Source organism: Panthera leo, chromosome B3 (assembly GCF_018350215.1).
Source record: "Panthera leo isolate Ple1 chromosome B3, P.leo_Ple1_pat1.1, whole genome shotgun sequence".
Taxonomy (NCBI): Eukaryota; Metazoa; Chordata; class Mammalia; order Carnivora; family Felidae; genus Panthera; species Panthera leo.
Window position 1 is genome coordinate 114,270,694 of NC_056684.1, and position 16,445 is coordinate 114,287,138.

Consider the following 16,445-nt stretch of genomic DNA (forward strand, 5'->3'; position numbering starts at 1 on the left):
TTTCTTTGCAAACATGTCTTTATTAAACCTACATTTTTGGTAGATATTTTCCCTGGATATAGAATTCTGGGTTGGCAGATTTTAATTCTCTAAGCACTTTAGAGATGTCATTCTATTATATTATGACTTCCAAAATTTGGCCATCACTCTTATTGTTGCTCATTTATAAGTGATTTGTACATTTTCTTAGGCTGCTTTTGGTTTCTCATTATCTTTTGTTTTCCAGAGTTTGACTTATGATGTGCCTAAGTGTGCTGTATTTATCCTGTTTGTGATTACTGAGTTTCTTGAATCTGAAAATTAGTATATTTCATTTGTTTGGGGAAATTATTTTAGCTATTACCTCTTCATATATTGTTTCTGCTTCATTTTCTCTCTTATACTTCTGGGACTTCAATTTCATATATGCTAGATCATCTGTGTTCCACTTCTCTCTTACACTGTTCTGCTCTTTCCATTCTCTGTTCTCATTGACCTTTGATATTTTTTATTGACCTGCCTTCTATTCACAAGCCTGTCCACTGTAGGTTAAATCCACCCAATGCATTCTTAGTTTTAGATACAGTTTTCAGTTTTAGAATGTCTACATAATTGTTTTCTAAATAGATTCCAATTCTCCATTGAGATTCTCCATGTTTCTTCTATTTTCTTTATCACATTTATAATATTTAAGGTCTTTATCTGTTAGCTTCAATATATGGATAATTTTGTGGGTTGGCTCCTACTGATTATTTTTTCCCTCTTTATTAGTGGCCACATTTTTATGCCTCATAATTTTTTATTGTATGCTGGACACTGAGTGTTTGTGTGTGTGTGTGTGTGTGTGTGTGTGTGTGTGTGTGTGTGTGTGTGTGTATGGTGGGGGGAGGGAGAGACAACCATAGAGACTGCTATGGACTGAAATGCCTCCCCCAGATACAAATGTTGAAGCCCTAATTCCCAATGTGACTGTATTTGGATATAAGGCTTTGAAGGAAGTAATTAAAGTTACATGGAGTCATAAGAGTAGGACTCTACTCCAATAGGACTGGTGTCCTCATAAAAAGGAGGGACACCAGTAATGTGTGTGCACAGAGAAAAGGCCATGTGAGAACACAGTGAGAAGGTGGTCATTTGCAAGCCAAGAAGAGAAGCCTCAGGAGAAATCAAACTTGCCAGCATCTTGACCTTGGACTTCTAACCTCCAGAACTGTGAGAGAAAATACATTTCTGCTCTTAAAGTCACCCATTTTGTGGGATTTTGTTATAGCAGTCCAAGAAGACTAACAGACTAAAGCTGATTTCCTCCATACCCATTCCACTCTATAGAAAATAAGGTAAGGAGCTGATCATCCTCAATCTAATCAAGAGGAACTAGGTCAGGGCTTGGTTGCTTTTTTAGTAGGAATAAGTCTACTTCTGGTTTCAGAGGTCTCAAAGGCAAGACCTGGAGGGTATATGTGGCAGGTGCCTTCCTCTAACTGGAGTCTGTGTCCTAAGCACCAGAAGATTGCACGATCTCATTCAGCCTTTCTGGTCCAGCCTCATTCTCAAGTGTAAGCCTCCTGGGCTTTTAATGGGGAGTCTGACAAGTCTCTGTTGTCCGCTGTTCTGAATGTTCTGTCCTTTGGAAATTTTAAGCTTAGCTCTTTATCCTCCTTTCCTGTGCAGGTTCACAATCTGGCAAATGCCCAGTGGAGCAGGCCCCTCCCACTAGGGAGCCTTTGCCTCCAAAACACTGTGTTAAGGTGGGAACTGAATTTTGCCTCTCCAGCCCAGCCCCCTAGCTCCCAGGACAACCCCAGCACTCAGCAAAAGTCCTACGGGGAAGAATGGCCATGGGTTTGAGGCACTCCTAGATTGTACTCTGTCATATCAACCCATGTGGTCATTGCAAATTCTGATTTCTTCTGACCCCCAGCAGCCTGCCTGAGGCAGCCCAATCTGCAGCCTCCGCCCAGATGCGCCTAGGAAAGACAAAGGTCAGCACTTTCTGCTCGGCTAGGAAGGGCTCTTCCTTCTCCAGAATTTGAGTTCTTCTAGCACGCTTTGTTGCCGCAGCTCTCTGACACCTTTATGGCAGGAGCTACCTGCTGCTTCCTCTGCTGGATCTAGTCCTACGAATCCTTTTTTAAAAACAAATGTTTGTTCATTTTTAAGAGAGAGAAAGAGAGTGTGCATGCATGTGCGAGCAGGGGAGGGGCAGGGAGGTTGGGGGTACAGATGATCTGAAGTGGGCTGCCTGATGCAGGGCTCCAACTCACGAAATGAGAGATCATGACCTGAGCCGAAGTTGGACGCTTACCCGACTGAGCCACCCAGGTGCCCCATTAGTCCATTTTTAATAGAAAATTTACATTATTCTTTTTCCTCCTTGAAATAATATTGCCACATTACCTACACCCCCCCCCCAATTTCAGCCTAATATATTTTTGCAACTTGGAGGTTTATATACCTCACAGCAATGCACAATGTTCTAGGGTTCAAATGGTCAGAAATTTATGGAGTAAATTTCTGAAAGGTTTTCTGGGTGTTTTGTTTTGTTTTCTAAAGTAGAAGGGAAAGGGGGAAGTGGGGAAGGAGAATGGGTACTTTCTTAGGAATACTGATTTTATGAAAGAATACACATGGAATTTGAGAATTTAGAACTGAATTCCTTTAAAGCAGCTGTGCCTATAAAAATACTTGGAAAGTCTAGGTATCCATATCCTGGTTTTAATATTGGAATCCTAAATCAGCTATCAGGTCCCTGCCAACTCCAAGACTGCATAGGTATCTATACTTAAAAAGTCAGCCTGGGGTGCCTGGGTGGCTTGGTCAGTTGAGTGTCCGACTCTTGATTTTGGATCAAGTCATGATCCCAGAGCCGTGGGATTGAGCCCTATGTCAGACTCCACGCCAAGTGAAAGCCTGCTTAGGATTCTCTCTTGCTCCTTCTGCCTCTCCCCTACTCGTGTGTGCTCACACACACTCTCTCTCTCTCTCTCCCTCTAAAAAAACAAAAGTCAGTCTAATTGTGGCCCATACCCTAAATCAGTACAAAAATTAGCTAGGAGAGGAAAAAAACCTAGACTACCATTGCTAAATCTTCTCTGTTCTCTCTTTATACAAACATGAAAAAGATTCCAGAGAACAGTACCACAGGAAGGGGGTTGTCCACTTTCTATTTTAAAAGTCACATTGACTTAATAATTAAGAGCTTTTTTAGATCAGGTAAAAGATAAAATTAAGCCCAAAGATTACTTCCAGCTAATCAATCTAGAAGATTAGGGGGGTAGGAGACCTACTACAGAACTACCTCTAGAGCTAGAATACCGCTTTGGTTCAGATAGACTGCTGCTGTCCCATCTGGTCGTGCTTCACAGGTAAGCTGCCTCCCTCATGCTTTCCAAATTCCAGAAGGGAAAAAAGGCCTTTTGCAACTTGTTTAGTAACGAGACCACAGTAATAGGATAGTTACATCAAAAGTAGGCTTCAGCAAGTTTTGAAAGGCAGATATTTGGTAACAATATTGTTAATTTAGTAATGGGCAAGCCAACAACTTCCCTAAACTCTGAGCACTAGACAAATTTTATGTACTACACTTGGCTTAGTCTCCTATTACTTTCCTAATGGCCATTTTCCAGTTTGATGCCATGTATCACTGGAGCAGATGGCTATATTGAGCTGTCCTTGAGAATAAAAAATAGACATTTTCCTACCAGTAGGAAGCAACCAGTGTAAGACTCAACTGAGCCGAGGACACTATTATCAAGAATGAAGAACAATCCATGCTGTTTGAAAGCATAGATGGCTTAGATCCAAATTTATGGAAAGCTGCAGGTGTTTTTCAGAATACATCTAGAGAAAATGCAGAAATATTTCTTCCTAATTTCTTCGATATCTGGGGTCAGCCAAATCCAGGGAGTGAGCCTATCCATCAACAAAGAAAGTTTCCCTTTACTTGACATCACCAGGGAGGCCAAAGGAAAGGAAGAGGCCCTAACAACTCTTTGTACATAACAAACAGGAATGTGCAGATGGATAATAAAGAAAAAGCATGTAAAAGCAAGATAAAAATATTACAGGTGTGAAAATGGACATAATGGAAATCTATGAAGTCTAAAGAAAAGTTCTTAGGAGGAAAAAAATCTGAGCATCACTATGTCAGTAAGGATCTGTATGAAGGTTAGAGTGAAATCTGGCTTCTAAGTTTTATGCTCGTTTCCTTTGGTTGCTTTTCTGATAAGCTTATTCCTTAAGAGAGAAATATCATCCTCTATTGCTACAGATCAGTCCTTTCAGGGTACAGCATGCCAAAGGTCAGTAGAGCCAACATTAAGTAGGTTCATACTAAGGATATACTCACCTGCTTCTGGATCTGCAGGAATTCTCCACATATACAGGTTAAAGTCATCAGAGCCTGAAAGGATATACTGTTGGGATAAAAAATATATATATATATTATTTATATATTGATATACATCTATCTACCTATGTGTACAAAGATTCTTTTTACTTTTTACTTTATTTTTTAAGTTTATTTATTTATTTTGAGAGAGAGAGGGTAGGAGCTGGGGAGATGCAGAGAGAGAGAGGAAGAGAGAGAATCCCAAGCAGGCTCCGTGATAATGTGGGGCTCGGTATCACAAACCATGAGATTATGACCTGAACTGAGATCAAGAGTTGGATGCTCAACCGACTGAGCCACCCAGGTGCCCAAGTGAGATTTTTTTAAATAAATAAGACAAATGGGCATATATTCATAAGGCATCATGCAACAAATACCTTCTTTAAAGTGTTTGCCAATAAGGGGCACCTGGGTGGCTCAGCCAGTTAAGCATCCAACTTCGGCTCAGGTCATGAACTTGCTGTTCATAGGTTCGTGCCCTGCGTCAGGTCAGCTGTGCTGACAGCTCAGAGCCTGGAGCCTGCTTCAGATTCTGTGTCTCCCTCTCTGTTCCTCCCCTGCTCGTTAGCTCTCTTTCTCAAAGATAAATAAAGATTTAAAAAAAAGTATTTGCCAATTAAAAGACTCATTGGATAAAATTCAGCCACAACCAAACAACCTAACTGAAAAATGGGCAAAGGACTGGAACAGACATTTCTTCAAAGAAAACATATAAATGCCTAAGAAGCACATGAAAAGATGCTCAGCATCACTAATCATTAGGGAAATGAAAAGCAAAACCACAGTGAGATACCACTTCACAGTCATTGGGATGGCTATTACCAAAACCCCCCAGAAAACAAATGTTGGGCAAGGCTGTGGTGAAATTGAAAACCTATGCACTGCTAGTGGGAATAAATGGTGCAGCCACTATGGAACACCATATGGAGGTTCCTCAAAAAGTTAATCATAGAACTGCCATATGACTTAGCAGTTCCACTCCTAGGTATATATCAAAGAACTGAAAGCAGGAACTTGAGCTATCTGTACACCAATGTTCACAGAAGAATGTTTATGATAGTCAAAATGTGGAAAAGATCTAAATGTCCATCAATGGATGAATGGATGAATAAAATGTGGTATATACATTCAACGGACTATTATTCAGCCTTGAAAAGAAAATCCTGATACATGCTACAACACGGATGAATCTTGAAGGCATTATGCTAAGTGAAATAAGCCAGATACAAAAAGACAAATATTGTATAGTTCAACTTATGAGGTACCTAGAGTAGTCAAAGTCATAGAGACAGAATGTAGAATGGTAGTTGCCAAGGAATTGGGGGGGAAGGGAGGAATGGGGAGCTACTGTTAAACGGGTATGGAGTTTCAGTTTGGAATGAACAAGTTCTAGAAATGGACAGTGGTGATGGCTACACACCAATGTGAATGTAGTTAATGCCACAGAATTGCACACTTAAAAATGATTACAATGGAAAGTTTTATGTTATGTGCATATGTATGTGTGTGTGTGTGTATGTATGTATATGTGTATATATATATATACATATATTTAAAATTTTTATTATGAAGCATAGTTGACATACAATGTTATATTAGTTTCAGGTGTACAACATAGTGACTTGACAATTCTACACATTACTCAGTGCTCACCATGATAAGTGTAGTTACCATCTGTCAGCATATGCCATCAAAATATTATTGACTACATTCCCCATGCCATACTTTTCATCTCCATGACTGAACTTATTTTTTTTAATTATTTTTTTCATGTTTATTTATTTTTGAGAGATACAGAGACAGAGTGTGTGTGGGGGGTGGGGGAAGGACAGAGAGAAAGGGAGAGAGAATCTGGAGCAGACAGGCTCTGAGCAAGCTGTCAGCACAGAGCCTGACATGGGGCTTGAACCCACAAACTGCGAGATCATGACCTGAGCTGAAGTCGGATGCCTAACCTGATGCCTGAGCCACCCAGGCACCCTTTAACTTATTTTAAAACTGGAAGTTTGTGCCTCTCCCTGGAAACCACCAGTTTGTTTTCTGTATTTATGGGTCTGTTTCTGGTTTTTATTTTTGTTTTTATATTACACATATAAGTGAAATCATATGGTATTTGCCTCTGACTTATTTCACTTAACATAATACCCTTTAAGACTATCCACATTGTTGCAAGTGGCAAGATCTCATTCTTTTTTATGACTAATATTCCATTACACACACACACACACACACACACACACACACACACACACACACACTTTCTTAATCTATTCATCTATCAATGTATACTTGGGTTGCTTCCGTAGCTTGGCTATTGTAAATATTGCTGCAATAAACATAGGGGTGCATATATCTTTTCATTTTCCTTGAGCAAACACTAAGTAGTGGAATTACTGTATCATATGGTAATTCTATTTTTAATTTTTCAAAGAGCCTCCATATAATTTCCATAGTGATTGCTATGTTATATGTATTTTTATCAGAATTAAAAAAAAAAAAAAACCTTTTAATACAGAAAAAAAATTAGGAGCTTCCCAGAGATCTTTTTTTTGCAATGGTAAGCATCCTAAACTTCCCTGCTGTCAACTGACATCTTTGAACAGGAAGCCATTGCCAACCCAGCCATGAATTAGTGCCAGGGGCATAAGCAATCCCCTTTTATGTGGCAGCTCCAAATTACTTCATCTCAGATAGGACACTGAACCAGATTGATTCTAATTAGGACTTATAAAAGCATTGTCTAACATTGCCTAACAGCAACAAGTCAGCAAATCTGACTGCTCATTTACTTGCAAAGATGAACAAAAGTATATTACTTTAAGTTGAAGTCAGCATTACTTCTTGCCTTTTGGTCTCATCTCCTTATCTCCCCAGAAAAAGAAAGGCCTATAGTTTTCTAAAGAAAACTTCTTACTTAAAAATGACAGTGTGAACAATTCCAAAAACTGTTAAGTTCAACATACACACAACCTCATGCCTAATGTAAATACTTTACAATAATTAAAAATCAATTCAGCAGTCTTCAAAATACTTGTAGGAATAGGAGAAAGGAGGCAAAGAAAGGCATGTTTAAAGATAAAGCAAATGCTACCCACAGGGGCTAGGTCATGTAGCCCAGGGCACAGTGGAAAAAGAAATGGGTCCAGTTTCCTCATCTGGTTGCTCTCTGTTATTGTCTGAATGTTAGTGTTCCCCCACCAAATTCACATGTTGAAATCCTAATGCCCAATGTAATGGTATCAGGAGGTGGGGCCTTTGGGAAGTGATTAGATCATGAGGGTAGACCCTTCATGAACAGAATTAGCACTCTTAATAGAGACCCAACATATGTCCCAAGCTGCCTTCCACTATGTGAGGACACACAGAGAAGTCCACAGTCTGCAACCCAGAAGAGGGCCTTCACCAGAACCCTTGCTGGTCTTGGACCCTGATCTTGGACTTTGAGCTTCCAGAACTGTGAGAAAGAAATTCCTGTCTTTTATAAGCCACCCAGTCTGTGCTGTTTTCTTATAGCAGCCATAACAGACTAAGACACTCTCTGAAGCTCATTTAATTCTAAGATTCTATTATTACTCTGGAAGGAATGGTAGAAATCAGATCAGAGCTAAAAGTCCCTAAGCTGCTGGCTCATGGTTACTTGACAAGTCATTACGGAAATATGCTCAAGACAAGGACACTCAAAGACTAATCTTATAAGACTTCAATTAAAAAGTTTCCTTAACATCATCAAAAAACAACTTGATTTTTAAAAATGGGCAAAGGACTTGAATAGACATTTCTCCAAAAGAAAAAATATATATAATGGTCATATACAAATGGCCAATAAACACATGAAAAGATACTCAACATCACTAATCATTAGGGAAAATGCATATTGAAACCAAATAAGATACTGCCTTACACTCATTAGGATAGCTAATATAAAAAAAAAAAAAATAGCTAAGCAAAATTAGTCAGAGAAAGACAAATATCATATGACTTCACTCATATGAGGACTTTAAGACACAGAACAGATGAGCATAAGGGAAGGGAAGCAAAAATAATATAAAAACAGGGAGGAGGACAAAACATAAGAGACTCTTAAATATGGAGAACAAACTGAGGGTTACTGGAGTGGTTGTGGGAGGGGGAATGGGCTAAACGGGTAGGGGGCATTATAGGGAATCTACTCCTGAAATCATTGTTGCACTATATGCTAACTAATTTGGATGTAAATTAAAAAAATAAAATAAAATAAAAACAGCAAGTAGTTCCTCAAAAAATTCAAACACGATTAAAATTACTACACGATCCAGCAATTCCACTTCTGGGAAAATATCCAAAGAATTCAAAAAAGGATCTCTAAGAGATATTTGTACACCTGTGTTCACAGCAGCATTATCACATTAGCCAAGAGGTGGAAGCAACCCAAGTGTCCATCAATGTATAAAAAATGTGGTTAATACATACAATGGAACATTATTCAATCTCAAAAAGGAAGGAAATTCTGACTTGTGCTGTAACATGGATGAATCTTGAACTTGCTAAGTGAAATAAGCCAATCACAAAAACATAAATACTGTATGATTCCACTTATGAGGTGCCCAGGGTAGTCGGATTCATTGAGACAGAAAGTAGAATGGTAGTTTCCAAGGACTGGAGGGAAGGAGGAGTGGGGAGCTGCTGTTAAATGGGTATGGAATTTCAGTTTGGGAAGATAAAAAACTTCTGGAGATGGATGGTGGAGATGGTTACACAATGATGTGAATATACTTAATGCTACTAAAGTATACACTTTTAAAAAGTTTCCTTAAAACAAGAAAAAAATGAATCCTTGTTGCCCTGACTTTAGGATTCATCCAGTAACTAACTCCCTGTAGTTTATAACATTTTCCTTGTTAAAATTAGGAAGCAGGAATTCAGTAGCCCAAGGGCTTTCCTCTCAAGCCTGTTTGCAAAACCACCTACTAGTTAGAGGTAAAGATTCATTGATTACATACTAACGAAGCATTTCTGTGCCAGATACTCTGGGGCTTACAAAGATATGTAAGGTAACACCTGGGTTCCCAAGGAGCTTAAATGAGGTAGAAAACATACATGTAGGTACATGACTACCATTCCATGAAGTAGAAATCACTAGGTGCCATTATGAGAAATAAGATGGTGATTCACAAGAGGCAAAGCAAGATCGATTTGAGCACTGAGCTGGCCTTGGGTAAAGATGTGAAAAGGTGAAAGGAAGGAGCAAAGGTAAAGAAATGGGTGCTGTTTCAGCAGTAACAGGAAGTATGGCATAGCTCGATCCTTGATGCCTGGCTCATATCCCTCAGGCCTTATTGCTGCATGTACTGTACCTGATCTCCAACCGGTTATCTAAGCCAAAGCCTAGGAGGCTGCAGGCTGTTCTGGTGAACGAACACTTAGAAGCAGCACTCAACCAATGACGGATGGGAGTTGGTGTATCAATATTCCAGCTTCCTTGTTCCCAGGTGAAATAACTCTGAAATATATGTTCAATACACTCTCCCCTCAGGATCGAACTCCAATTGCCCACAGTTGTAGCTGGCTTGCTAAACCACTCATCCTTTCCCTATCTTCCTTCTCCATTCCTCTACTATTTCCTACATTTCCAAATAAATTATGTGCACCTAAAACTGGAACACAAAATAAGACACATGCGGAGACAGAACATAAAAGAACTGTCCACTAATTATTTGTGTGTGTGCATGTACATATATATATATGGCATGAAACTTATTTATTACTCAACATCTCATTTCATGCTCTATATTTAAAAGAGGCTATAAGACTTTATAGACTTCCTGCTCCCTTGCCCCCCCTCCCAACCTTTCTCAAACTAAACAAACAACAAATATTAAGAAAAGGTGAAAAAAAAGTGAGACAAGGCCGGGCTTATCCGAGGTTTACTATTTCATAGTGAAGGATCAGTGCTTGCCTATTTGTTCAGCTATTCAGCAGGGAAAGTCATGACCAGGTAAAAGGGACTCCCAGACAGAATGCTGACTCAGAAGACTGCCTTAGAAGGAAGAAAACTCCCACAGAGTTAAGGCCTCTTGGATTTAATATGACAGCTCCTAAAATATGTAGAAAATGCATACAATGTACAGGCTTCCCCTCAGGGATACGAGCAACTCCTGACCCTCTCTTCCTCTTGGAACCATCACAAGGGAACAGCTTGGGATGATTTCCAAGGCGGGGGTCTTGACCCACTGCCGTCTAGTCAGACCGTTTAAGTGTTCACACACTGGAATCACAAAACTGCCCTGGAATTCATTTATGGCATTTCATGGTTGTCTGCTGGGCCCCTTCCAGCATTAAAAATTGGCTGCCTGGGATACTGCTGACTGTGGGAGACTGAAATAAAAATGAGTTCATCCTTTATTCATTAAACAAATATTTACCCAATGTCTACTATGTGTTGGGCACTGTTCCAAGGAAAGAAATACAGAATTGGTCAAAAAAGATGCTGTCCCTGCCCTCATGAAGCTTACATTTTATTGGATGGGGACAGAAAAAATTATATACATGTGAGAGGACAATGGGTAGAGGAAAAAAAAGATAAGAATATATTAAAAAAATATATACATATATATTCACATATGTATGTATGTATCTGATGGTGGTAAGTGTTATAAAGAAAAATTAGGGGTGCCTGGGTGGCACCGACTCCAGCTCAGGTCATCTCACAGTTTGTGGGTTCAAGCCCCATGTTGGGCTCTGTGCTGACAACTCAGAGGCTGGAGCCTGCTTCAGATTCTGTGTCTCCCTCTCTCTCTTCCCCTCCCCTGCTCATGCTCTGTCTGTCAAAAGTAAGTAAAAAGTTAAAAAAAATTTTTTTTAATAAATAAAAATGAACTTATTAAAAAAAAAGAAAGATTAAACAGGAGGTTAGGACATATAGGGAGGGAGTACTGGGAGTTTGTTATTTCTGTTTTATATACAGTGGTCACAGAAGGCCTCTCTGATAACATGGCATTTTAAGCAGAGCTCTGAAGGAAGTGAGAGAGCAAGTTATAGGAGTATCGGGAGAAGAGTACTCCAGGAGAGGGGATGGAGTTCTGAACTAATTTAAAACATATGGTAGCCAAAAGAGCTCTTCTTCTTCTTTTTTTTTTTAAAGCCTTGCAGGAATACAAGATTATTTCAAGTGGGCTGAGTGCAGAGATACGTTTAACATCATCAGGGAAGTTGGAAACGTTCCCCTCTTCTAAGGCTGTGTTGGAAGGGCCCACCTCCTCCTGGAGTCGGACTGGAGCCTCCAACGAAGGCCCTGTTAATAGACAATCCTTAAGAGGACAAATGGGCACTGTAGGTCTTGATTGGCTTTCTCCCACAAATATTTAAATATTTGTTGTGGGGTGCAAGGAAAAACGAGCAAGAAAGCAAAGACCAAATAGTATCAACACCAATCAGTACCAAAAAACCCAAAGTTTACAATTTATACCCAAACGTAGAAACATAATAATTATTTGAATTAACCAGAAAATTGAACATCGCCTCAAGTGGTGAAACTGAAGGTACAGGTTTCTCTCTCTCTTTTCCTTTTTACCTTGATATCTAATTTCAAATAGTATCTGCTATTCTTACCCAGGGATTCTGGTGTTGAATCTGAAGCTGACCTGCAATAAAGGCTTCTGGCCTAGATAACAGAAAGGTTCAGCAGCACATAACCCATTAAAAAAAGATAAGCTATAGGGGCACCTGGGTGGCTCAGTCGGTTAAGCATCTGACTTCAGCTTGGGTCATGATCTCATGGTTTGTGAGTTTGACCCCACGTCGGGCTTTGTGCTAACAGCCTGGAGCCTGGAACCTGCTTCAGATTCTGTGTCTCCCTCTCTCTCTGCCCTCCCCTGCTCACGCTCTGTCTCTTTCTCTCTCAAAAATAAATAAACATTTAAAGAAATTGGGGCGCCTGGGTGGCTCAGTCGGTTGAGCGTCTGACTTCAGCTCAGGTCATGATCTCGTGGTCTGTGAGTTCGAGCCCCGCGTCCGGCTCTGTGCTGACAGCTCAGAGCCTGGAGCCTGCTTCCAATTCTGTGTCTCCCTCTCCCTCTGCCCCTCCCCCATTCATGCTCTGTCTCTCTCTCTCTCTCTCTCTCTCTGTCAGAAATAAACTTTAAAAAAAAATAAAGAAAGAAATAAAAATTAAAAAGTAAATAAAATAGGTAAGAAACATCATGGGGAAAAAATGGTTGCCCAAATTCCTACGTTTAACATTTTTATTCCCTTTTGTAATGGAGGACTTCACAAGCAAAATTCACATTTAAAACACCACCATGAGAAAACATAAAGATTACTATTCAGTTTTAGAAAAGCAAAAACTAAATAAGGTGCTATTAAGTGTGTGGCCAAGGGAGGATATGAATATGAAGAATTCATTACCTCCTCTTAGGTCTTTTCTTTGACTTTACTCCAAACAGTGAGGGGTAAATGACAAATTAAAAACTCACTTCATATGGGTCTTTCGCTCTATATCCTAACTGAGATGAATAGGGCAGGGCTTCAAAGAAGGAGAAAAAATATTTTAGATAGTCTTGGCAATTAAAGCCCCATTTCCCAAAATGCTCTAGATTGGGGTTGGCAGGCAGGGGGAGGTGGGAGACCCACAGGTTTCTTCAGATCAGAGAATGGGAGAAGTACTTAATTTTAATTTGTAAGATGGGTGATACCAATACAAAAACGAGCATAAATTACACAAATTACGGATCCACATCCTCCATAATCCTTCCCAGCTGGCCACAAAGTTTAAGGGCTAGCCACACTCTGACTCATCTCACTGTTCATTTGTTGTGTAGTCCAAGAGGACAGCCTGTTTACTGATCTTGAAGTAGCCTAGTTCTAAATAGAGTTAACCTGAGGCCAGTGCATTTTCTCTAATCCACTATCAGTATGGAGCTATTAACCTGTTCAAGCAGAGGGATACAACAACTGTTCTTCTCAATAGATTTCAAGAAGGAGCCACCACCATCAACAAGAAAAAAAGATTACTGCATTCGGAACTCTGTCACTGTCTCATTTGCCTACATATCCTTGTCAATCTATGAACCCAGAAAACAGCCATTCACCAGCACCCTACCCTGGTAGGCTGCTGCAATGCCCAGCATCCCCTCCAGGAATTCCTGCCCCTTTCATCCTAGTATTCTCAAGTTACACAAGCTCTGAGAAAGACCTTTTTCTATTTGCAAAGGCATTTTGCTAGCTCAATACCAAGAGAAACCCATGCCTCTAAATATAGAGACCACCTTTGTAGAGTCACCCAAGTTGTAAGAAATTTTTAATAACCCGAAGATTCAAAGAGGGATCTAAACGTGGCTTGGCCTGCCACAGCAAAACTGCTTATTAAATAGAAGCTTCTTGGAAAAAAACAAAACTGCAAATTTATTAGCCATCTTCAAGCAAAGCAACTATTTTTCTCTCCCTAACACCTGTATTTAAACACATCATAGATAACTCCCTACTATCAATAGTCTAAGGTCTCGTTGGGTTTAGAAACATAGATATAAATAAAAACTGCCCCCTTCTTCTCACCCAAAATCCACATTAAAAAGAAATTCTAGATGGCAGGACGGATAGGCCATCACCTGATATGCTCCAAGAATAACCCAATAAATGTCTTAACAGGCCTTTTGCTAAAAGAAATCTTTCTGCTCAATTTCTCTCTAAGTGTATATATATCTAAGTGTGTGCCTGTATATTTGCACAACATTTGATATTCCTCAACATCTGTTGATAAAGAAGGGAACATCGATCAATTACTATTCATTGAGTACTGATCAACTTACATAGTTCTCCAAGGCTCCTTCCATAGTAATTGATTAATTAGACTCCAACAAATGGCATGTCTGTCTAATTAACTGTATTGACTAGGATAGAAAAACCAGATGGCTTTCTAGCCTCGATTAGTAACAGCGGAGAGACTACTCTTTAAATCAAACAAACTCTTACTTCTTCCTGCCCTTTTGTCAGAAAGGGACAAAAATGTGATTGACCAATTTTGTGATGTGCTCTCTAGAAGACTATTTCCAGAAAAAGGTTTGCCATTGGTATATAATACTCATATCATTTATACTCAGTACCTGCCACAAATGTCATCCAAAGCAATCAGGGAGGGGCACCTGGGTGGCTCAGTGGTTAAGCATCCAACTTCAGCTCAGGTCATGATCTCACAGCTCATGCGTTCAAGCCCCCCCAGTGGGACTCTCTCTGCTTTCAGCACAGAACCAGCTTGGGATCCCCTGTCTCCCTCTCCCTCTCCCCCTCCCCCACTCACACGGTCTCTCACTCTCTCAAAAATAAAAAAACATTTAAAAAAATTAAAAAAATAAAGTTCCCTTTAAAAAAGCAATCAGGGAAATTTTGCTTTGGAAATGGTCAAAGTCATAGGTTTATCTGATTTATGGTAGAAGAAATAGAATTCCATTGGCTCCCACAAAAGAATACAAATATACCAGGGCACCTGGGTGGCTCAGTCGGTTGAGCACCCAACTTCAGCTCAGGTTATGATCTCACAGCTCATGGGTTCGAGCCCTGCGTTGGGCTCTGTGCTGACAGCTCGGAGCCTGGAGCCTGGAGCCTGCTTCGGATTCTGTGCCTCCCTCTCTCTCTGCCCCTAACCCACTCGCATTCTGTCTCTATCTCTCTCAAAAATAAATAAACATTAAAAACAAAAATTAAAAAAAAAAAAAATACAAATATACATACTCGTAAGATTACCACTATTTTTTAAAAATTTCATTGTTGAATTGGAATACATCTTTTTTTAATGTTTGATTATTTTTGAGAGAGAGAGAGACAGAGCGTGAGCTGGGGAGGGACAGAGAAAGAGGGAGACAAAGAATCAGAAGCAGGCTCCTGACTGCAAGCCGTCAATACAGAGCCTGACTTGGGCTCGAACCCACAAACCGTGAGATTATGACCTGAGTAGAAATCGGATGCTTAACCGACTGGGCCACCCAGGCGCCCCATATTACCACTATTTTGTGCATGTAAAGTTACATGATTCTTGCTTCTTTGGACCATTTGCCATTTTGGCTCCATTAGGCTCCTGGAATTCTTTGCTTTATTAAAATAACTAACCTTTATGGGTTCTAAGTAGGAAAAATTCTATTAGTAAAGAAACATTCCATAAAGACAGCCAATAATAGTCAAATAATCAGTAGGGAAGAAATTTAAAAATGCTCTAAATCTCCAACAGCTGCTTGTAACAAAGTAGCCTGCATTATTTAGAATTTTTATTTGGCAAAAGTCTTTTGGAAACCTGGGCAATCAACCCAATGGCCTTCAGCAACTAATCTCTCTTCTGTGGGCCTCAGTTTTTGTCTGTGGGGTCTGAAAAGTGGAGAGATGGCATCATTCATTTCAGTCTGCATATGAGTATTTATATTCCATTCAAGCAAGGGTCTCCAACCATTCAGAGGAAGAAATGTCACTTTTTTCTCCAAAGGTTGAAGACACCCAAAAAAGAGGCAAAAGTACTGGAAGTAAAATCTCGAAGGAGGATGGGGCAGGTAGAACAGGAAAAGTTATACTGTTCCCTACCAGGAATTTCTTTTTTTTTTTTTTTTTTAATTTAAAAATTTTTTTTTTTAACGTTTATTTATTTTTGAGACAGGGAGAGACAGAGCATGAACAGGGAAGGGTCAGAGAGAGGGAGACACAGAATATGAAGCAGGCTCCAGGCTCTGAGCTGTCAGCACAGAGCCTGACGCGGGGCTAGAACTCACGGACCACAAGATCATGACCTGAGCTGAAGTTGGCCGCCTAACCGACTGAGCCACCCAGGCACCCCAACCAGGAATTTCTTAATAGAGTCCAGTCTCTGAGCCAGGAACTACATTAAAGGAGAACTTTGGGGTACCTAAGTGGCTTAGTCAGTTGAGTGTCTGAATTTGGCTCAGGTCATGATCCCAGGGTTGTGGGATTGAGCCCCACTTCGGGCTCCATGCTGAGTGTGGAGGCTGCTTGGGATTCTCTCTCTCCCTCTGCCCCCCTCCCCCTCTTGTGCTCCCTCTCTAAAATAAAAAATAAAGTACATTTTTAAAGAATTTCTTTAGGGGCACTAGGGTGGCTCAATCAG

General features: G+C 40.1%; 1 protein-coding gene across 3 annotated transcripts in view; it reads right to left on the reverse strand.

Moving 5' to 3' along the window:
• DCAF5 (DDB1 and CUL4 associated factor 5) overlaps positions 1-16,445 on the reverse strand; it is a 104,148-nt gene that overhangs the window by 21,532 nt on the left and 66,171 nt on the right. For all 3 annotated transcript variants that reach the window (XM_042943600.1, XM_042943599.1, XM_042943602.1), the window contains exon 7: positions 4,328-4,394. In XM_042943600.1, coding sequence (XP_042799534.1) covers positions 4,328-4,394 — 67 coding nt within the window. The remainder of the gene's footprint in view (positions 1-4,327; positions 4,395-16,445) is intronic.